The sequence below is a fragment of the Myotis yumanensis genome, unplaced genomic scaffold (assembly GCF_028538775.1).
Source record: "Myotis yumanensis isolate MYYU_CA2020_CCGP unplaced genomic scaffold, mMyoYum1.0.hap1 SCAF_8, whole genome shotgun sequence".
In the NCBI taxonomy this organism is placed as follows: domain Eukaryota; kingdom Metazoa; phylum Chordata; class Mammalia; order Chiroptera; family Vespertilionidae; genus Myotis; species Myotis yumanensis.
Window position 1 is genome coordinate 52,674,945 of NW_027223759.1, and position 23,449 is coordinate 52,698,393.

A 23,449-nucleotide genomic window follows, 5' to 3' on the forward strand; every position below is an offset into this window, starting at 1 on the left:
AGTTGAATTAAAATAATAGTTGTCTACATGCCTTTAAAAGATGTTTTCATCTTCATGTTGATGAGCCTATAGGAATTGTCTAGCACTGCAGAAATTGGGTAGGTAGTAAAATTTTGCACCAGCAGGATATCTGCTATTAACATACACACTTGCCTACTGTAGCCAGCCCCTGAACAGCAGGTGCTTAAAAAGGTCAAGGCTCATGCACTTTCTATTTTTCACAGAGGCTGTTTGCCCTAAAGTCTCAAAAATACCACAGAGAACAATACTTGCCATCTGGAGCCTCCTGACATGAACAATATCAAGCATAAGACAGGCATCTGGTATTTTCAGCTCACATATGATATGTGCTCAGCCAAATGATGATGGTCACTTCATCCTGGCCTCTGACCATTATCAAGAAGGACTTAATTACAGCTGGCACCATGCTGCTTCTTTAGAGGTTCCTGAGCTAAGAGACATAATGACAGCATGGCTGGGGCTTTAAACAGGGAAAACAGTCATTGCAGGAACACCAAGCTGAGGCAATGAACACACTTCTGTGCTTCAGTTTCTCCCTCTTACAGTAGTAGGAAGGTGGAAATGATGCCTCAAATTGTTTTATAACTCTCTAAAATAATGGTACTCTCTGATCAGGACTCTAGTGTGCAATTCCTTTTGCTGAAGAGTGTGACATGTTTCCAAACACTGTCTTTGTAGTGATAGGAACACAGGATGAAATCACACTCAATTCAGCTTAAAAACACTTAATATTCAACACCATTTTAGTCAATAATAAAAATGTAGAGAGAGACATCAGAGTTCAGTTTTGAATGATTCCTTGGAAATATTACTTTGTCTACTTTAGTTCTATATTAGAAGAATTCAATATTTATCAAAGCTTATGGAATCAAACCATCTGCAATTTCTCCAAAAATAAAAGTTTCATTTTTTTTCATGAAAGAATTGTCTGAGACATTCCCAGTGGCCTTGAAATTTCCAATATGTCAGATTGTAAAATCATTTTCTAAGGGTGAAAGTAAGCACAGTGGTTCATCTAACCCTGTTGACCATGTAGCCTTAGGCAAAAGTACTCAAGAAAATTACAGATATTTATTTTTTTTTCTTGGTTTAGACATTGCATTACTATCCATGGGGATGAGTGTGGATGGAAAAAATATATAGTCATTACCACTTTCATGTCAGATATTCCTAAAGGACTTCTTTTCATTTGTATCTTTGGCTCCTATTGGTCAGGTGGCTCTTTTAGTTCACTAGACCCTCCTAAATAATTTTAAATGGTAATAGCTGATTTTTAAAAATGTTTTTATTTATTTTAGAGAGGGGGAGGATGGGAGAAGGACAGAGAGATAGAAATACTGCACACCCTTACTGGGGATCAATCCTGAAACCCCAGGCATATGCCCCGACCAGGAATGGAACTGGTGACCACTTGGTGCTTAGGTCAATGTTCAACCACTAAGCCACACTGGCTGATTTTAAAGCAAATGGCTTTACTATTAAAACTAATACTTGTAAATATCATTGCTTTTCTACAATAAGTATTATTTTTTCATATATTTTTGAAGCTTTGTTTATATTGATAAGTAAATTTTTTAAAATGTTGCATCTATTTTATAATGATATTGATCTATCATTATATGCTCTTTATTTTTTTTTTAATATATTTTATTGATTTTTCACAGAGAGGAAGGGAGAGAGATAGAGAGAGTTAGAAACATCGATGAGAGAGAAACATCGATCAGCTGCCTCTTGCACATCCCCAACCGGGGATGTGCCCGCAACCCAGGTACATGCCCTTGACCAGAATCGAACCCGGGACCTCTCAGTCCGCAGGCCGACGCTCTATCCACTGAGCCAAACCGGTTTCTGCCATTATATGCTCTTTAAATGTTAGAAAACATCTGTAAACCCATGTGGTACTGGTGATTTTACATCAAACTAGTGGCCCAGTGCATGAATTCGGGCATGGGTGGGGCCCAAGGGGGGGGGGGGGGCAGGACGAGATAGGCCCTCTGGGTGGGCGGGCGGGTGGTAGGACACCCTTGCTGGCCTGGGATCTAGAAATGTCCCGCTGACATTCACGCTGGTTGTCGGGAACCACCTGACAGCTGCTTTTATATTGTTTCTTCCTTGTGGAGCGTCTAGGGAGGGGAAGTGCATTGGTACCCCAGGCTGACTTTTAGGAGGCCAACAGCACTCTCAGGATCATGCCAGTGGTGCTGGTCCTTTGGTGTCTGGCTCATTCTTCAGAGATTGGACCTGCAGGACTACTGAGAGAGTGAGTGGCTGCCACTGGGCTGGTGGGCCACCGGGATGGCTTGGTCAGCTGAGCAGTGCTCCCACTGTGGGAGCGCACTGACCACCAGGGGGCATCTCCTGCGTTGAGCATCTGCCCCCTGGTGGTCAGCATGCATCATAGCGACCCGTGGTTACTGTTGTTCCAGTCGTTCTGGTTGTTCGATCGTTCGGGTACTTAGGCTTTTATATATATAGACTAGAGGCCCAATGCACAAAATTCTTGCAAGGGGCTCGGCCCCTGCCGCTGCTGCCTCTGCCTCGGCCCCCACTGCCATGGCTTCGTCCGGAAGGTCATCCAGAAGGATGTCTGCTCTAATTAGCATCTTACGCTTTTATTATTATAAATAGCATGTTTCCTCCAACTTTGTTCTTTCTCAAGATTGCTGTGGTTATTCGGGGTCTTTTGTGGTTCCATATACATTTTTTTGGAATATTTATTTAGTTTTGTGAAATATGCCATTGGTATTTTGACAGGAATTGCATTGCATCTATAGATTGCTTTGGATGTTTTCACAATGTTAAGTCTTCCTACCCATGGGCACACTGTACACTTCCATTTGTTTGTATCTTCTTCAATTTCTTTCTTCCGAGTTTTACAATTTTTTGAGTATAGGTCTTTTACTTCCTTGGTTAAATTTATTCCTAGGTGTTTGTGTGTGTGTGTGTGTGTGTGTTTTTATTCAGTTGTAAATGGGATTGTATTCTTAGTTTCCCTTCACAATGGTGGTTTTAATTTAGACCTTTAATTACCATTCCAACTCTAGTATGGTAATTATATATCATATTTCTTCCCTAATAAACAGTGACAACTTATATTTTGCCAAGACTTCATCCATTTCATCTAGGCTTTCAAAGTTCTTATGAAATTGCATATAGAATTCTCTTGAAACTCAATTTTTTCTGTACTGCTTTCTCATTCCTAATCTTGTACATTTTTGTTCTCTCTTCTTTCTTTTAGCAGGCCTTTGAAATATTTCTATGTTTTATTGTTTTTATTCAAGGAATTTTCTTTTGGGTTAATTTATTTCCTTCTTTTCATTTTTAGCATTTGCCTTCATTAATCTCCTTTTTTATTTCTTTGGACTGTCCTATTATTCTTAACATCTATATAAAGATCTTTTATTATTTCGGATTTTCTCTGTAATAATGAAGACATTAAAACTATACATTTTCTTCTCTGGGTCCATGGGTTTTGACATAAAATGTTCTCCTTTCATTGCTTTTAAATTATTTCTTATTTAATCCAAAGGCTATCATAGAATGCTATTCTTAGGTTTCATATACTTCTAACTTTCTGGTCACTTTAAAATAATGGATTCTTATTTTTGGATTATAATCAGAGTTAATGGGCTATATAACATTTCTATTCTTATAAATGTTTAGGCCCCCACACTTAACGCAAAAGCAAGCTGTGGTTGCATTTTTAAAAGTGACTGACCTTTATAAAGGTTTCCAAAGTATTTAGCTTTATTTACATGGCAGGGGTTGGAGGGATCTGCTATCTTTCTTTACCCATATTTTATTCCTTTGTGCATTATAAAATTGAATTATATAATTCCACTAACCAGTACAGCTGTCATAAATAGATTTCAAAACATACACAGCTGCTTTAAAACTCAATTGGTAGGAGTAGAAATGTGAGGGGATACAGCAGTGTCTGGAATGCTCAGAGTGCTGGGTAAGGAGAAACAATACATTTTACAGAAGGCAGATCTGATAGATGGAGGAAGAAAACTATTTTGAGAACTTCTGCTGTTTTGCAAAATGTTATATAATTGCTGATACAGCCGTAACATTCTCTAGAACACAATTGCATTATTGTCTAGGCCTAATCTTTTGGGGGAACAAATACTCTAACTGGTACAAAATGAAAATGGCATGTATGCTACATTTCTATTCTTTGTTATTTATTAATAAAGCCAATAAATAAAATGAATGGGAAATATTTTGCATCTCATTCTACTGGGAGCAACTTTAGAAATCCAGTCTGAGAGGCAGCTAAGGCACAATAGTGGAAGAAATCCTAACTAAGTCTCCTAACTTAGTCCTTTCAGAAATAAAAATCTTCCATGCATTTATAATCAGCTTCCACATATGCAAAATAGGCGACTTGCCATTCTCTATTCTTTACATAAAGTTGACAAATGAATCAAAGGATGTTATATATGAGCAATGTTTCTGAGACATAAAAGTAGACTCAAGTTTAAAATGGTGTATCAAGTACAAGGTGGTATTTAAATCTTTTGTTTCATTACTTTGCAAATAGCACCTCCCTGTTTCCTGTTCCTTACTTTGCGAGCAAGCTTAGGTCATCCACAATCCATCTATTTTAAAAGAAGTGTCTGCAAAGCACTCAATAGACCCTACCTATAGTGGGGTTCATGCTTTCCCTCGCTTGCTCTCTCAAGCAATTAGAGGGCTGAGGGGAAAGTCCTGAAATTGTCTCTCAGGATGCAGATCTCTCCTGTTACCTTTAGAAATCCTAGTGGGTTTCAAGGGTTCTCCTGAGGCCATTTTTCAGATATTGTGATGCACTTTCTTAAGTCAGGCTTTCCCTGAATTAGCAGAAGGACTCCAGTGTCTGGGTAACCAGGACGAGTATGTAAAAGCAGTAAGTCCTCTCTGCCTACACACCATCACTCACGTTCCCACTCATCCTTGGCCCTCACTTAATTTGGGTCAGGTTAAAGCTTACAAGTCCCTTTAAAAACAAAGAAACATCTCACAGTGATGCCATTAAATGTGGGCAGAAGCTGTGGGAGAGGGAAGGGGAAGATGCAGGAGGGAGGACTCTTTCATTGTTTAGAAACCTTTACTTGTACCAAAACTGGTTCAGGATTCATGTTATTCTCCATGTTTACATATGGCAAGTTTTTCTTCTGCTTATCTGTTTTCCCCCTAACTCATGTAACCATATAATAAACGTTGCAAACTTACATGCAGAAAACTAATTTCCTCAAGGCTTATAAATGTCCTTAGTCATGGATTCCACAATAGTCTGCTTTGCCAACAATCTGGCCAGATATGAAGGCCTCACACAAAACAATGCTTCTTTCCTTTCATCAGCCCCATGAAGATAAAATAAAAAAGGAGATGGCAAAAAATTTGAGCCTTAGGCTAGGGTTCTATATATTTATATTTTTAAAACTACTAATAGAATCCACCTAGCATATCAGTGCTTAGACATGAAATAAATATTAAACATGTAATCACCAAGGAAATATGAAAGACATGTGTTTTCTATTCCTTAATAGTAAATCATAACCATAGAACTAATATGACCTGGGATGACCTCAAAATTACAGATTCCATTAAGGGAGGGCATTATCTTCTAGAAACAACAAAAAGCATGGTTTAGTATTTTATAAGTACTTATGATTATTAAATGCTGAATGCCCACATAGCAGACAATAATTCCATAAGAATTAGAAAATACCATAAAACATTAAGGCTGCAGACTTCTATATTTTATATTAAGAGACTGAAGAGTTAACATTTTACTTCCATAATCTATTTGACAATCATGCTTGAAGTTTAATGCTTCATAGGGAGTATTAATTACTTCCATTTGGTTTTCTGTGTAATTTCTGCAAAGAGTTTTACTTTGATATAATAATGTTATCTTGCTTTATAATTATTGGGTAATTCTTATTGGAATGTTCTTAAAGTTTGGTCCTAATCTATGGAGTTGATTTAACAATCACAGAAAGCATTTCATACTCACTTAACAGAAAAAAATGTCTCATTCAGCTTATATAATTTGAGCATTCCGAAGAGTTTTATCTACATAAATTTAAGTAAAGAGAAATTAATCTTGTATTTATAAAATATTCAAGTGACTTACAGCATAATAAAGATGTGGGATTTTTACCAACCTTGAAAAAAATTTCTGAAACTTCAGGGAGTTTTAAAAATCTGCCCACATAACAGTCAATATGAGGAAATGTAACTGTTACCTCAAGGGTTCATTTAAATAACCATTAGGATTATAAGCATGCATTACAAATATCTGAATTTGGCGTGAAAAGATGAGTGTAGGAACTTCTGGTTAAACCTATTAATTTTTTTTAATCTGGGCATTTAGAGAAAGGCTTGAGAGTAGGTATATTTTCAGAGCACGTTTTATTTATTACTGTCTCCAATGCCTAGCATAGTGCCTGGTATATAGTAGATCATAAATATTTGCTAAAAGAATGAGGACTACATTTCTAAGTGTAAGCCATGAAAATGATTCTGGGTAATGCCCCAGGGTCTTTGAACTCAGACTCAGTCAATAAAACAATGGCTCTAGATGCACAACAAAAGGTGCTTTGTACCCTCAGAGTTTCAGAACATGACAGACAAGAAGGTTGTGTACACAGTAGTGGCAATGATTGTAACAGTCACTAAACCAGCCTGTGTCCTGGTTTGTACTTGTCATGGCTGTTTTTTGCAGCCAGATCTGCTTGGCATGGTAAAATTCCAATATTTGAGTGCTATTTGGGGAAGTTCCAAGTCAGGTAATTTAGCAGAGGAACTAAACCTCACCAAAATAAAAAAAAGTACCATGAGTAGGAAGGAAAAAAGGCCACACAGTTGGGACCAAAGGAACAGGTGCCTTAGATAAATATCTACTTAAAACTTCCCTACTCTACCAACTCTTTTTCAGTGTTCTTCTACCTCTATTTCACTACAGCTCCCTCTCCTCTAACTCTCATTTTTAAAGAACCTTTTCTTAGCCCTGACCTGTGTGGCTCAGTTGGTTGGGCACCATCGTGTGCACCAAAAGATCACCACTTTGATTCGGTCAGAGCACATGCCTGGGTTGTATGCAGCAGGCAGCCAATTGATGTTTCGCTCACATCTGTTTCTCTCTCTCTCCCTCTCCCTTCCTCTCTCTCTAACAATCAATAAAATAAAATGCCTAAAAACTGCCTATAGTTAGGCATAACCCAGATTCCAAAGCTGCTGGCTTATTTAGGACATCCAATGTTATGGGCTAGGAAGATCTTTAGTTACAGAAAACTAACTTCTATTGAGTTTTATTTGAGTGATCTATGTAACTGACTTAAAAATCAGTTAAGGGCTAATATCACAGGAAAATAACTTAACCTAGACAAGTCTTTCATGCCAAGATCTGTGAATGTTCTTCCCGTGCAAATAAAGGCTTCTCCGGGAATACTATGGTACCTCCAACTTGAGGTCATTCTTTCCAACCGGTATCACTTCTAATAAAATGACTGTTACGAGATGGCAACATTTTAAAAGGATACTTGAGAAGAGAATGATGTTGAAAAACTTTCCCAAGTTCCCTTTAAGTATGTGTGAATGATTATCAGAATATTGGAATTCCAAGATCACACTTGTAAATTGAGTTTAGTAACTGCCTGCTTCCAAACAGAAAGTAAGACAACTTGCAGTGAAAACCTAAGTGCAAGTAAGCCAAAATATTTAACACAAGTCAGAAACAGGGAACAAAAGTTAGAGAAATGAGGGGATAAAGAATTCTTAAGCTCTGTTGAGGAAATGGAGCACAAAATTTAGTAGGGAATTTCTTACTCACAGAGACCAAAGAAAATAATAAAATGGGGTCATATTTCTCAATTTTGAGCCTAAGAGAACATACAAGTTCTTCAGCAACAATAAATATTTATGACCAAAAAAAGGAAGAAAAGAAGGGAAGAAGGAATAAGTAAAGGGTCAGAAGTGAAATGTCTATGGAACATTTACAATACATAAAATTTACACACATTATTGCATTTAATTGTGATCATAACCCTGTCAAGTAGATATTATTAATTTTACAGTAGAAAAAATCAAAGTCACAAATAGTAAAGTGATGAAATTGGGACTCCATGCCTATTTGATTCTATAGCTCATTAAACACACTCAGAAAAATGAATCTCCCCTACCTCCATTTTATCTGCACCTTCCAACTCAAAGCATGTGTATATACAGGTGCATAATTTTTCCTTCTATATCCAAGCTATATTCAGAAAGTATAACTGAGAAATTTCAGGAAAATGCCAGAAATAGCAACTACAAGTTCAGCATTCTCATTTCAACTACTATAATGGTAGCAGTATCTCCCCTATTTACGTGAAATATAACATGGCTTTTTGTATTTTATTACAGCCAAATATTAAGAGAAAAATAGGCATATCTAATTTGTTACTTGATGTACTGCTCTTTACATTTTATCCGTATGGGGATATCTAAGAGTTATGCTGAGGTCACAACTTCAGGGAGGAAAAGTACATCATATGCAGAGGCCGGTGAACTGTGTTTTTTTCCCCTACTATAACACTCCCAAATAAAGTGGCCCTGTTTCAGAAAACAGTGCCCAAACCTAGCTTGATTCCAGTCTAGCAGCACTCGCCAAGGAATCCAATGTACTAGTAATAGTTTCAATAGGTAGACGGGATCAGCAACCTAGAAGGTTGAGAGGAGCTGGATTGTTGGATCCCAACAAACGGTGGGGAAAAGAGCATCCAGCCCTAAAGGCAGGAATGGGCAAAGACTAGGCAAGTTACATATTGAAATCCAAGTAGGAAACCTGTCAGGAGTCTAGGCATGTAGACGAAGTCTGAAAGCTACTGTTAAGGGAATAGGTTTCAGATGAGGAAGGCTCCGTTCTTTTGGGTCTGAGCCAGATAACACAGAAATTTCAGCACAAAAGTCTGAGTTCCTACGGCTGAGCAGAGCTGAGTGAGCAGTGTCTGACGATTGGCACGCAGGACAATGTTCAATATTGTAAAGGCTCTTATTCTCTGGCAAAGAAACACAGATGGATGAAGTGACTTGCACAAGCATCAACCTGTGGCAAATTCATAACCAGAACTTATATTCCCTGGATTTTCTTCTAAAAAACCCTTGGCCCATTTCTGTGGGTGACTCTACAGTGAAGGAGACAAGATTGGAGATAGTGGTTGTGTTTCAGAGCTCTCATTGATTCTCTCTTTGATCCTTTTGCACCATAATCATACTCAGTCTGACCAATTGCATCCCACAGGCCTCTACGGAACCAAGGTCCCTGTGGCTGCTTTAATATTTAAAGTAATAATAATTGCAAGTTAACTCAAATACAATCTAATTTGAAGTTCCTTTATGGGTCACATACATTTGAATTATCTATACAAATAATTCATGATTACTTTTTTTAAAATATATTTTATTGATTTCTTACAGAGAGGAAGGGAGAGAGATAGAGAGTTAGAAACATCGATCAGCTGCCTCCTGCACACTCCCTACTGGGTATGTGCCCACAACCAAGGTACATGCCCTTGACCGGAATCGAACCTGGGACCATTGAGTCCGCAGGCTGACGCTCTATCCACTGAGCCAAACTGCTCAGGGCTCATGATTACTTTTAACTATATTGAACAGCAATCGTTTAACCCAAAAATGTAGGGAATCCTAAAATTGCATTATTGGGCACTATATGATGCCTTCTCCCTCTTACCCTCAAAACATATATAAATGGATTTATTTTTACTGAAAGCTAGCATGATAATTCAAATCTACATATGACACCCTAAATAGCTAAATACATGCAGAGAAGCAAACGTTGAGTGCCTTTTCCCACTGAATGCTGAGAATTCTATAAAATAGCATAAATTTTATTCAGTTTAAATTAAGTAGCACTTGTCACAAGCTATTATTTAATGTTTTCTACAAGTTTTAAATTAGTCACTGAATAGGCTGTCAAAATAGTAGCACTGTTAGAAGCTTTATGTATGCATTGTAAATTCTGGCACAATTTCCAATTCTAAAAACTAAACTAGACATTTAAAGCATGATTCCTGTTCTCATTCTCTATTTTCAGTGCTTACCACAATATTTAGTACTAATAGTGTGCATATGAAACAAAAATAATCCTAGTACTGTTAACTAATAGCACTCTGGTATATGACCTTGGCAACGACAATGGCTATTTCAGGATTGTATTTTTATAAATTATAACTAAGACACAGATGCCAGAGATAGCAATCCAAATTGACTTGAGATTTCTTCACAAAGTTGTCTTTCTAATTGTACTGCCTTTCATTAATTATGTCTTATTGATTGTCACATTGTATTATATCTGTGCACGGCATGATGTTAAAGAACATAAGGCAGGGAATGAGAAGCAGTGTGAAACGTTGTAGGCATTACATTTTAACGAGATAACATTTGTGTTGAGTCTGAATGCCTGCAGTTAATTTAGAGAACACGTATTTTAGTTAAAATTTTAACATGTTTAGCAAACCAAGTATTCATTAAGGTAGGCGAGGTAGAAGGACTGTGAGAACTCCTGTGTAACAATTATCACGCCTGCGGTTCTGTGAGCAAGAAATATATTTTATTTCAGGTGGAGGTGCCCTGTGTGCTGCGGTATGAAACTCTTTGCTTTTTCTCTTCAGGTCCTCAAGGGTTTCCCAGAATGTTTACAAGCTGACATTTGTCTACATCTCAACCAGACTTTGCTACAAAACTGCAAAGCCTTTCGGGGGGCAAGTAAAGGTTGCCTTAGAGCTTTGGCAATGAAGTTTAAGACCACCCATGCACCTCCGGGAGACACTCTGGTTCACTGTGGGGATGTCCTCACTGCACTTTATTTCTTATCCAGAGGCTCCATTGAAATCCTCAAAGATGACATTGTAGTAGCTATTCTGGGTGAGTGTTTTAGAGCTGGATGGGGACAAAGCCAGTTACAACCTGGTGCGATGCAGAGTTTAAAATCACATTAAAAAAAATGACTGATTTTATTTATTCATGGGTACAACTTCAGACTGATGTGTAATTTTAAAGCTTCATTTCAATTCAATTCCAATCAAATTAACCTCTCTTGACTCTCACTTTTCCTCTGATGTGTAAACGGTTCCATGACACTCTTCTGTCCTTGGTAGCTGTGTAGGCATTTGATGGCCGTTATATGAAGGTAGTAGGTATTCTCCTTTTCATCTTAGAGGATTTTGGATTCATGCTTGGTCCTTTTACCCCTTAAATAAAATGTACATATTGTAAGCATAGTAGCTAGAATGTGCCAATGCCCTGTTGGACTGGGTTTAGGTTTTGATGTATTTCACCTATTTGCCATGCACTTTAACCTGCTGTGTGCCATCAAGCGGAATTACATGAGTCGTTACCTAGGAGATAAGAGCTATGAACTTGCAGTGAGGATATTATAATTAGCAATAAACTGGTTTGAGTGCAAAAGAGAGTCATCTGTCCAATTGGTCTCTTAAAAAATATATTAAGTCAGGGTGAACATAGCTAAGGTATATATGTTGACTGGCTTACTTTTTGCTCATTCACAGTCATATAAGCTAATTGAAATACAAAGCCCAGGCTGAATTTAGTTCTGGGATTTTCTTTGATAATACCTATACTTAAGTACCAAAACTGTAAAGAATATGAAGATATTCTCCTTTTCTGTCTCCAAATCCACCTGAAGTCTTCACAAGTTGTGATTATTAATTCTATTTTTTAAAAGCTAAGCATTATTTAAAGTTAATGTATTTGCTCTAATATCAATTTTTATTATAAAGATATGGGATCTGATTTCTTCCCACTCAATTCACATTTAAGGTAAGAACACTACAGCATATTTTTAATATTTAGAACTTTATTGTTTCAAAGTCTTTGATGGTTTCCATGGTCGGGTATATATTAACTTGTCTAACAAAAATGAAGTTAACAGCCCAGCTGCCATGGCTCAGTGGTTGAGCATCAACCTATAAAACAGGAGGTCACAGTTCAATTCCCAATCAGGGCACATGCCAGGGTTGTGCGCTTAATCCCCAGTATGGGGTGTGCAGAAGGCAGCTGATCAATGATTCTCTCTCATCATTGATGTTTCTATCTCTCCCTCTCCCTTCCTCTCTGAATATAATACAATTATATTTAAGAAAAATAAAGTTAACAGATCCAGGGAGGTTTTTTCTAAATATGAAAAGAAACCAGGATATTTGCAAGCAAGTACTATTTTACACTTCCACTAATGATCTTTAAAAGTCATGTAATCAATAATCTACATGTAATCAATAATCTATCAAGAGTTATTTAGTACATATTCTACAGGCACAATTTTTTTTTAAGTGTCTTGACATTCAGACAGAAAAATCTGAGTGGCCATGACATTCAGGGAAAATATTGGAGGAAATTTAAACACAAGTGGTGTGTAAAGATTTTGACTGGAGTCAGAATGCATGGGATTTATTCATAGTTACTCTCTCCCTCCTGTTACCCATCTAAGTAGGTCACCTTGACCTAATCAGTTGAACTCTTTAATCCTCTTTACATATTCATAACATTTGGATAAGAATTAGCAATTTTTTATGAGGTTATTTGGGGTATTAAATTAAATAATGCACCTAAGCATTGACACAGTGCCTGGCACCTACTTAGTCTTTAATGAGCATTTGTTGCTGCTGTCATTATCATCCTCACCATTCAGCCAGGCAGAGGGGATGGGGAAGGCCCATCGGAAGCCAGACACTAAATTAGCCCCAGGTTTGGAAAGACTGCAAGGACTCACTTTTAGAATAAAAGCCATGTGATAAGAAAGTATGAATGTGTATGTTGAGAAAATATAACTAGATTATTAAACAATGGGATACATTCATTAAAGGCAAATCCAAAAGTAGTTACTAAAGGAAACAGGGTATGTTCAAATTGTACCCCTAGTCCTCTAAGTGGAAAAGTGTTCCACCATAACCCCATGCTTAGCATCTCCTGCAGAGACCACCCTGAGATAGAAAGTTCATGAGTCTGACTCACATAGCCTTTCTCATATTTCTGCATTGACAAAATTAGACCACACCTATACGACAAGGCCCTTTTTTTAGCAATGTGGGGGATAGCAGAGTAAGGCCATATTTGCTGCTTTCTAGTTGTTTAGCCAAAGAATCAAAACAAGAAAGTAGTTGGGTTTATACTAGGACCAGTGCACTAAAAGGCAAATTCTATTCAGCAAACAAACTAAGTAATTACTATGAGGTGACTACTCAAGAGTCTGTTGACCCTGGGTTTTATATTTGAAACTAGAGGCCCAGTGTATGAAATTTGTGCACTGGGGGGGTGGGTGTCCCTCAGCACAGCCTGCACCCTCTCCAATCTGGGACCCCTCGGGGATGTCCGACTGCCAGTTTAGACCGGATTAGGCCTAAACCGGCAGTCGGACATCCCTAACACAATCCAGGACTGCTGGCTCCCAACCACTTGCCTGCCTGCCTGCCTGGTTGCCCCTAACTGCTTCTGCCTGCCAGCCTGATCACCCCCTAACCATTCCCCTGCCAGCCTGATCGATGCCTAACTGCTCCCCTGCTGGCCCGATTGCCCCTAACTGCCCTCCCCTGCTGGCCTGGTCGCCCCTGTCCTTCCCTGCAGGCCTGGTCCCCCCCAACCGCCCTCCTCTCCAGGCCTTGTCCCCCCCAACTGCCCTCCCCTGTAGGCCTGGTTGCCCTCAACTGCCCTCCCCTGCAGGCCTGATCTCCCCCCCCCCCCAATTGCCCTCCCCTGCTGGCCCAGTCACCCCTAACTACCCTTGCCAGCCTGGTTGCCCCCAACTTCTCTCCCCTACTGGCCTGATCTTCCCTAATTGCCCTCCCCTGAAGGCATGATTGCCCCCAACTGCCTTCCCTTGCAGGCCTGGTCCCTCCCAACTGCCCTCCCCTGCTGGCCATCTTGTGGTGACCATCTTTGACCACATGGGGACAGCCATCTTGTGTATTGGAGTGATGGTCAATTTGCATATTACCTCTTTATTATATAGGCTTTTTAGTTCAGAGATTAGTCAGTGGTTCCCTTCTACTTGTATCAAAAACACACACACACACACACACACACACAAAATAACAACATTCAATTCAGATTTCTTTAATTCATTTTCTTTTTTTCTTTTTTAAAGGGAAAAACGATATATTTGGAGAAATGGTTCATCTTTATGCCAAACCTGGAAAGTCTAACGCAGATGTAAGAGCTCTAACATACTGTGATTTGCATAAGATCCAGAGAGAAGACTTGTTAGAGGTTCTGGATATGTATCCTGAGTTTTCTGATCACTTTCTCACAAACCTAGAGTTGACTTTCAACCTAAGACATGAGAGTGCAAAGGTATATGTGAACTGTTTGCTTATTTCTTATACTTTTGACATTTTATTTTATTCTTGGACTGCTCAAATACCTCTGAAAGGTCAAGCAAAATAGTGTAACAAAACTACTAATTCTGAATATTTGGAAGAAAAAGCCCACTTAATATTGAATTTCTAAATTATAGGAAATGAATTTAGTCTAATTACTTTCAAATATATTAAATAACTCTAAGTAGGTCAATTAAATCTTACCTCTTAGGAACTCTTAGGTGGCATGCTTGATATAAAATAACCTTGGCTTATATTGGACAACTATTTGTAAGAAATGGGTGATTCTAGAGTATTGAAAATTCCCTAACCAAATTTATCTTATACAGAGGTTAAATATTCTCTCAGCTATTTTTTACACCAGACATTGGTTAGTAATGTCTTTTTAATAATAAAAAAGTAAACTTATTCCACTTTATATCCATATTTAATACAATTTCCAAATGACGTAGGAAAAAAGTAATCAGGCTTATACCTGCATCAAAATTAGTACTTCAGAATGGATAGCATATAGTCTAATAAAAATATTTTAAGTGATTTTACATAAAATCTTTTTAAATGAGTTTTGAGAGTGTAGCTCTTGTATCTCTCACTCTCCTCCACTGTGAACATACATCCTTATGATCTACCACTGTTTTAAGAATATAGAACTTATGTAGCAGCCCATATTTATTATTAGATTATTCCTCCATCCTCCCCCCTCCAAAAAAATCCTGTAATCCCAACTCCAATTCTAAATATTTGTTTTGGTCAGAAATAAAATTTTGGGCTTTTGAAACTTGCCAATGTATCTTAATGCTAACTATATACTCTCTGGAAATAAAGATCCTCAAGTAAATAGTTAGGTAAAAGATGGCAGATTTAATTCTTCCTGGAGTTACAGTCATTCCCATGTACTGTGAGAGACTTAAATTTGTTTTATTTACAGTTGACATTCAATATTATTTTATTATTAGTTTCAGGTGTACAGCATAATGTTTAGACAATTATACAATTTACAAAGTGTCCTGCTGATAATTCTAGTACCCACCTGGCACCATGCATAGTTATCACAATATTACTATTTCTTATACTGTACATTACATCCCTTTTCCTTTTTCACTATTTTGTACTTCTAACTCCCTTCACCTTTTTCACTGGAATACCCAACCCTCCTCTCATCTAGCAACCCTCACTTTGTTCTCTATATCTGAGTCTGTTTCTGTTGTTTGTTTATTTAGTTCTTTAGATTCTACATATAAGTGAAATTATATGGTATTTGTCTTTCTCTGACTGGCTTATTTTACTTAGCATAATACCCTCTAAGTTCATTCATATTGTCCCAAATAGTAAGATTCTTTTTTATAGCCAAGTAACATTCCATTGTATATATGTACAAACCACTTCTTTTTTTAAAAACATATGTTTTTATTGATTTGAGAGAGAGAGAGAGGGAGAGATAGAAACATCAATGAGAGAGAAACATCAACATTGATCTGCTGCTTCCTGCATGCCCCTTGCTGGGGATTGAGCCTGAAGCCTGGGCACGTGCCCTGACTGGGAATTGAACCAGTGTCCTCCTAGTGCATGCATAGATGCTCAACCATTGGGCCACACTATCCAGACTCAACACTTCTTTATCCATTTGTCCATTTATGGGCACTTGGGTTGCTTCCATATCTTGACTACTGTGAATAACACTGCAATGAAAGTAGGGGTGCGTATGTTTTCCAATTAGTGTTTTGGATTTCTTCGAACATATAACCCAGAAGCATAATTGCTGGGTCATAAGGCACTTTTATTTTTAGTCTTTTGAGGAACCTCCATACTCTTTCTATAGTTGCTACACCAATTTGCAATCCTACCAATAGTGCACGAGGGTTCAATTATCTTCAATCCTTGTCAACATTTGTTGTTTATTGATTTATTGATGATAGCTATTCTGAAAAATATGAGGTGATATCTCATTGTAGTTTTAATTTGCATTTCTCTGACAATTAGTGACATTGAGCATATATATATTAGTTATCAGTATGTCCCCTTTGGAGAATTGTCTTTTCAGGTCCTCTGCCCGTTTTATAATTGGATTGTTTGTTTTCTTGGTATTGATTTGTATGAGTTCTTTATAAATTTTGGCTATTAACCCCTTGTAGAATGTATCATTGGAGAATATGTTCTCCTATTCAGTGGGTTGTTTTTTGTTTTTGTTTTTTTCATTTTCTTGATGAATTTCTTTTCTGTGCAAAAACTTTTTAGCTTGATTTTTAAGGTCACTAGGGTACTAGATTTCACATATAAGTGAAATCATATAGTACTTGCCTTTCTCTGACTGGCTTATTTTACTTAGCATAATGCTGTTCAGGTCCATCCATGCTATCAAAAAGGGTAAGATTTTCTTCTTTTATGGCTGAGTAGTATTCCATTGTATAACTATGCCACCTTCTAATCATTACCATGCAGTTTAAACATCACAGCTAATTATAATTAGTTCACTCTCTTTTTTCTCTGAAATAATACGCATTCTGCAAGGATTTTAAAAATTGTTATTATTTTATTTTAACTTTACAAATTTACATAAAATACATTCCACATGAAAGAACATAGTCTCTAAATGTTGTCAACATCATCCTCAAACATTTCTGATAAATAACTTCTAAAACTATAATTTCGCATATTATGGAAAATGGGAAATGATTAGAATTATTCTATCAGTCTACTTTATAATTTAGAGATAATCATTAAGCAAAGCATCATGGCTGTTTGCCTACAGTCTAATAATTAAGTCTCACGGTGGTTGAAATCATATGAAATAGTAAAGAGTTTACTGATAATACATTATTTAAATTGAATAATCTTCCATTTTATCTTCATGTCCTATTAACAAAGGCTGATCTCTTACTACGATCACAGTCCATGAATGACTCAGAAGGAGACAACTGTAAACTGCGAAGAAGGAAATTATCATTTGATAGTGAAGGAGAGACAGGTAATTCATTCTATTTATAAAGTTGAACTGTAGAGCATGTGGTTATTAGCTCTTTTTACTTAATTGCTCATTATATTTCTGATGTCAAGGGGAAATTTTATTCAGGTTTTAGGAAGGCAAATCCTTTGCTCTTATTCAGTAGCTAATGATATGGTTCCTGATTGACAGCTGTCAGCAATGTCATTCAACAAAGCCATCTGATAGCTACAAGGACATCACAAATAGAGAAATAGCATAAGTTTTTTTAAAGGAGGCCAATTAATAACAGCTGAATAACTATGCCTCAGAATTCTGAGCAGAGTGTTCTGGAGAGAGGAGTCTTCCCACAGGCTCAGTGCTTAGTCCTCACACATGCAGGACATGCATGCAGATGGTATCTCTGAGGTACTTGCCATTCTTTGTCCTCTCTAGAATTTTCTGTCCTTTTAACTACTCTTTATGTTTTACTCATAAATACAACAAACATACACTTAACATTTAACATTTTTAAAGAGCTACTCCATCTCTGAGAAACAAATGGTGTAAAACAGCCCTTGTCCTCCCGAAGAAAAGAGATGATAAACCCTCTATTATTTCAAATATAAATACTATGTGCTGTAACCAGAGTAAGCAAACCTCCGTGGGAAGCCAAATGAGGATACTTCTAACTGTGCCTGGGCAGATGGGAGAAGGCTTTCCTGAAGAAGCCTCCACTCTTACCTCATGCTGATCCATCACACATTCCAGTCTTCACTTCATTTGGCCTCTCAGCAGAATCACTGTAAACCAATTCTCTTCTTCTTCTTGTGTATTTCTCTCTTGGCATCTGTGACTCTGCACTCTTCCTGTTTTCCTCCTACTCTCAGTAATTCTTTGAAGATAGTCACAAAATTATTATCTTTTAAATTCGGCCATTAGTTACTAGAGTTTCTCAAGGCATGGTCCTAGGCCCTCTTCTCTTCTTATTCTATGTTTATGCTTACAGTTTTATGATATTCTCACATAGGAAGTGTGCATATTTAATCCCAGACCATCTAAGCTTCAACCTCATACTAGTATACCCAACTGCTTATTAAACCATCAACTGGAGATTTCAAAGGCAGCTCAAACTCAAGATTTCCTAAACTCAACTCACAATGTCCCCCTGGAAACCTGTCTCTCCATCAATTGCTATGTCTCTCAATGGCACCACCATTTAATCAACTGCACAGCCATGTAGCCACCTAGGCCCCAACCTTCTCTCCACCTCTCCATCAGCTCTGGCAACAAGTCTTATTACTGCTACTTCCAATACATCTCCATTTAGTCATCAAACTAGGTCCTTTTTGGTTTACTTCTTTCTATCTTCAGAGCCACAACTCTGAGTCAAAATATCATAATCTGTCACCTGCAATACTGAAATAGCATCCCAACTTACCTTGACTCTCTCTGATCTATTCTCCACACTGGACAACTGGTGAATTTATTTTTCTAAATGTAGTTAAGTTTATGTCACCCACTTATTTAAAGCCCTCAAAGGGCTTCACATTCCCTAAATTCTTAATAGGGTGGTCTATGTCTACCTCTTTAGTCTTATCTGATTCCACCCACTCTATCACTACTTAACCTGACCTTCCACAATCAGCTCTTCTCTTTTGCAACATTCCAGTTGTACTTCTATGTTTACTTGCATTGTTATTTCATAGATATTGTCTGCCTCTAGATCATAAGCCCCATGAAGGTAGTAAATATTTAGTCACCTTTCAGTGCTTGCCACATAATAAGAGTTCAACAAATATCCATTGAAAAAAATTAATGAGTCAATAAAGTAAAATTTATGCATCTTCCTTTTGATCCTCTTCCTCCTTTTGCTTTCTTAATCCAAGTTCTTTTCTTGGCCCACTTCTCTCTGAATTCTCACCCAAGGGGAGCTCATCTACTAGCTTAAATTAACTCTATATTTCTAGTGAACTAAACTGCCCTCTTGTCCATGTAAACTGTTTCTGTGTTTTTGCTTATATTATTATCTTAATCAAACTTTACCTCCCTGTCAAACACACACACACACACACACACACACACACACACACACACGCAAGCACATGCATGCAGCCACAAAACACACTTTTTCATCCACTAACATTACATTTTTGTCAATGTTAATCTCTAAAGACATATTCGACATAAATTCTTTCTTGAATTCCACAAATATATAGTTATTCTTTCTCTTAAGAATTCTCACGACACTTGCCTCTTGTTATATTGTCAAAATCTGCCCTGTACAGTAGTTATTGGTGTATTTGTCCTTTTTCTCTACCAAACTATAAGTTCCTTTAGCAAAGAAGAATTGATAAATATTTGTTGAATCAGGATAATTATTGTATCCTATGGCTGATTATGGAACAATAAATCACTCACAGATAGGTGATAATTTATTTCTTCAATGTCCTTCATTATTCTCTTATTGACTTTTTCTAAAATCAGAACCATTACTGTCAAGTTATTCTTCTATAGAGTTAATCTAAATTCTTTATCCTGAAGTTCATCTCTTATTTTGACCTCGCTGGAAACAAAGAGCAGCTTGATAATGTTATTCATATTATAATGAACCCCAAAGAGTTGAAAATTTATTAAACCTCCTCTTAATCTTGTTTTGATTCCACATTTGCAAGCTAAATTATCTAATGTTTTTATCTTCTGAGAACACGCACAATTTACACTGTGCTCATGCAACTAGACATTTCTAATGATTCTGAAAACTTTTTCCCTAATCACAGGCTTAGTCTATGACATCATTTTGTACAAAGTGTAGATAGTAAGGGTTTTGCCTGGCTTCCTGTAGCTCTTTGACATTTCCTGGTGTTTCAGTGAGTAAGCACAATTTGGTTAATATGAAAACATAATGAACTTTATTTATCCAGAGCCTGAGAGCCTAGTCTAGTCTCACAACTTCATGCTACTGTAGACAATTGTCAAAGTTGCTGAAAGTAATTTAGTCCATTTCACCCCAATCTAATGCTCTGAAGGTGGCCTTCCATTCTATACTTCTTGATGTATAATCAATTATCTAAGAGAAAACAAGCGTATAAGTATAAAAAACTTGCAGGAAATAATTGAGGCTAAATGATATGGGGCTCCATAAATTGAAAGCTATCTATGAAAAGCATTGATTAGAGTTAGTTTACTGCTCATGTAAAACAATACCTTGAAAGCAGACATCAAAGAACACTGACTATGAATTGATCAGCAGAGGCATCAAGAACCAAAGGTAAGAACACATGGGTGGGCATTGGGAACAGCAGAGATCGAGTCCTGCATTACCTCACCACATACCTACTCGACTAGGCACTGAAACTCTTTGGGCTTCAATCCTCATCTCTCCCCACCCCCTTCCAATCTTGCCTACCACATGATGCTAAGGAGCTTACATTTTAAAAGGTATATTTTAAAAGAATAGGTATAAAGAGAACCTTGAACAAATAGAAGCTTAACATATTGAATCACTTCTCTCTTAAAATGAATTTGTTGATGACAGTAGTTTGTCCTCAAGAGCTTAGCATTTCTTCTGGAAAAATAAAATCATTTCCTGACAGGAAAGAGACATCAGTTCAGTTCTCAATTTGAGGAGGACCTCTTGTATTTCTTTTAATCTTCATCTGAAAATACGTATTTTTAAAATATATTTTTATTGATTTCAGAGAAGAAGGGAGAGGGAGACAGAGAGAATGATATAGAGAGAAACATTGCTGTGAGAAACATCAATCAGTTGCCACCCATTCATGCCCTGACCAGCAATTGAATGTGCAAAATTTTGGTGTACAGGAGGACACTCCAACCAACTGTGCCACCTGGCCAGGGCGGACACCTTGTATTTTTTGAAGGTATCATCTAGTAGTTCTCTCTTTCCTTCCTAAAATTCTGGCAAAGAGGTACCCAGGACCTTCCTAATTTGACTAGGGTCATTGTACCAGGAGGTGTTATAGTTCTTGAGATAGAAATAAAAAGCTATTGTTACAGATAATGAAGAATAAAAATAAATCTTCAATGACCTATTGAGTGAACATGAGCATTGATAATATGATTGGGTAGAATAGAAGTAAATGAGGTATAGCCAGTAAGAACATGTTGAAAATATTCTCTAAGGAGTCTACAAAGTTAGATCAGATTATGCGTACCTCAGAGTGTACCATTATGACCCATTGGGTTATGGGGAATATTACTTTTAAATTTTTATAATTTTCATATTTTATAACATAGATAATATATTAATACAACAGAATGTATGCTCCACCCTGTATAATGGCACATGAGCTACAAACACACACACACACACACACACACACACACACACACACACATTTCTACCAATAGCGTTTTTGTGACCAAATATTTGAAATAGTCTGCTCAATTCTTTCCAGGGACAGAAAATTTAGTGTCAAAGTTGTTACTAATGATTGATTTAGGAAATCAATAACCATTTGTCAGAGAATAAGCCAATGAGAACAGCAATGTAACAGATCCAAGAAACAGGGGGAAATAATCAAAATACTATTAATGATGTGTCCATGCCAACCAAAGGAGTGGAAATTAAAGTAAAACAAAATGTTCATCATCCTCTTTCCATTGGACTTAGATGGTACCACACATCACCTTGAAAACAGGAACCCATTTTAAGATATATTATTTACACATCATAAGAGGAGGGAAGAAAGGCTGCAGTTTTCTCATTTTCCTACCCATATAATTTTTATTAAAATTGGCAGGCACTTCTATATATTTCAACTGAAGACATGTAATGTCCCAAAATATGAGAGTGGAAATATATTGAGCTCATCACACCTGGCACTTTATTTATTTAGCAATAAACTTCCTCTCTTTGTAATAGTGGCTTAATGATTAATGATTTCACAGGGTCATCCAAAAGTCAGTAAGCTTTGAAAGTGTTTCTCCAAAATAAAATAACTTCTATGAAAGTTATTGAAGTAAGGAATAAATATATACATTGTTACACTTAATTTTGGAGAACAGGCATAAGTATAATTATAATTTTATTAAATTAAGTGTTTAAATATATTGGTATTATACTTTGGCCTCTCTGGAATATCTTCTCTAATAACAAATAGTGACTATCTCTCATCCATTTCAGCAATACTAGTATGTAAGTGTTTCTTTATTTCAATTTTTAAGATAGTTTTAAATTTTTCATTTTTTTTTATTTATACAGAAAAATACTAGTCTTCATTCTTTGAAACTAGAGAGAAACTAAGGTACTTGAAATCTAAGGAAACAATATATTTTAGAGGTCAATTTTCCAATGAAATCAATTTTTAAAATGCATCTTCCTGGAAATGCTCAGCTTTTTGAAAAATTGCTACCAGTAAGAAATCTAACATTCAGATGCTGAGAGAGTACATTAAATGTCTCCCTTTGTCCAGAAGTTGATCTACCTGTTGGGTCTGACAAATAAAATGGTAATTAATCTGAGAGAAAGACTCCATCTGGACACTCTTTTTCTGTGCTGTTCAAGTCATTCTGAACACAGAGAGACACCGCAGGACCAATCACAAAATGCTTTAGAATTGTGTCCTATGAGGAAAAGAAAGATGAACTGCCAGCCTGCAGAAAGAAAAGATTTTAAAAATAGTTTTCAGTTGTCTAAATCAGAAAGCAACTTTAAGGCTTAACTAAACAGGCAAAAAATTTTATTTGCAAAATGATGGTAAATAGTGATTAGACAATCTCACTGCTTGCAAAGAGGAGAATGTTAAACACTTTCAGATCGATGCCCTCAGAACAATATCACTAAGTAGAATAAAAATAGCATTAAGAAAAAAGCAGTGCCTAATACTATTTAGTAGCCATCGAATAATCCACTTTAACTAAGAAAAGGCAGAAATGAAACAGGCCATCAAAATCTAGAGGTACCTGGAAGCTCATTAGAATGCATTTCAGCCCAATTTCATGTATTCCATCAGCCAACCTCCAGCCTCAGCCTGAGCAGTTTCTATTTTTAACCCACAAATAGAGTGTCATTTCCACTTTCATTGCAGATGATAGAAGATGAAGCTGTGATTTATTTAGTAGGGAATAGAAAATTGTTGTTGCAGACAAGCTGCATCAAAGA

At 36.9% G+C, this 23,449-nt stretch overlaps 1 protein-coding gene across 4 annotated transcripts in view; it reads left to right on the forward strand.

Moving 5' to 3' along the window:
- Positions 1–23,449, forward strand: part of KCNH7 (potassium voltage-gated channel subfamily H member 7) — a 419,704-nt gene that overhangs the window by 372,915 nt on the left and 23,340 nt on the right. For 3 of the 4 annotated variants that reach the window (XM_070422855.1, XM_070422858.1, XM_070422859.1), the window contains 3 exons: positions 10,683–10,935; positions 14,171–14,376; positions 17,268–17,367. In XM_070422855.1, the coding sequence (XP_070278956.1) occupies positions 10,683–10,935; positions 14,171–14,376; positions 17,268–17,367 (559 nt within the window). The remainder of the gene's footprint in view (positions 1–10,682; positions 10,936–14,170; positions 14,377–17,267; positions 17,368–23,449) is intronic. The other variant, XM_070422856.1, reaches the window with a different exon arrangement.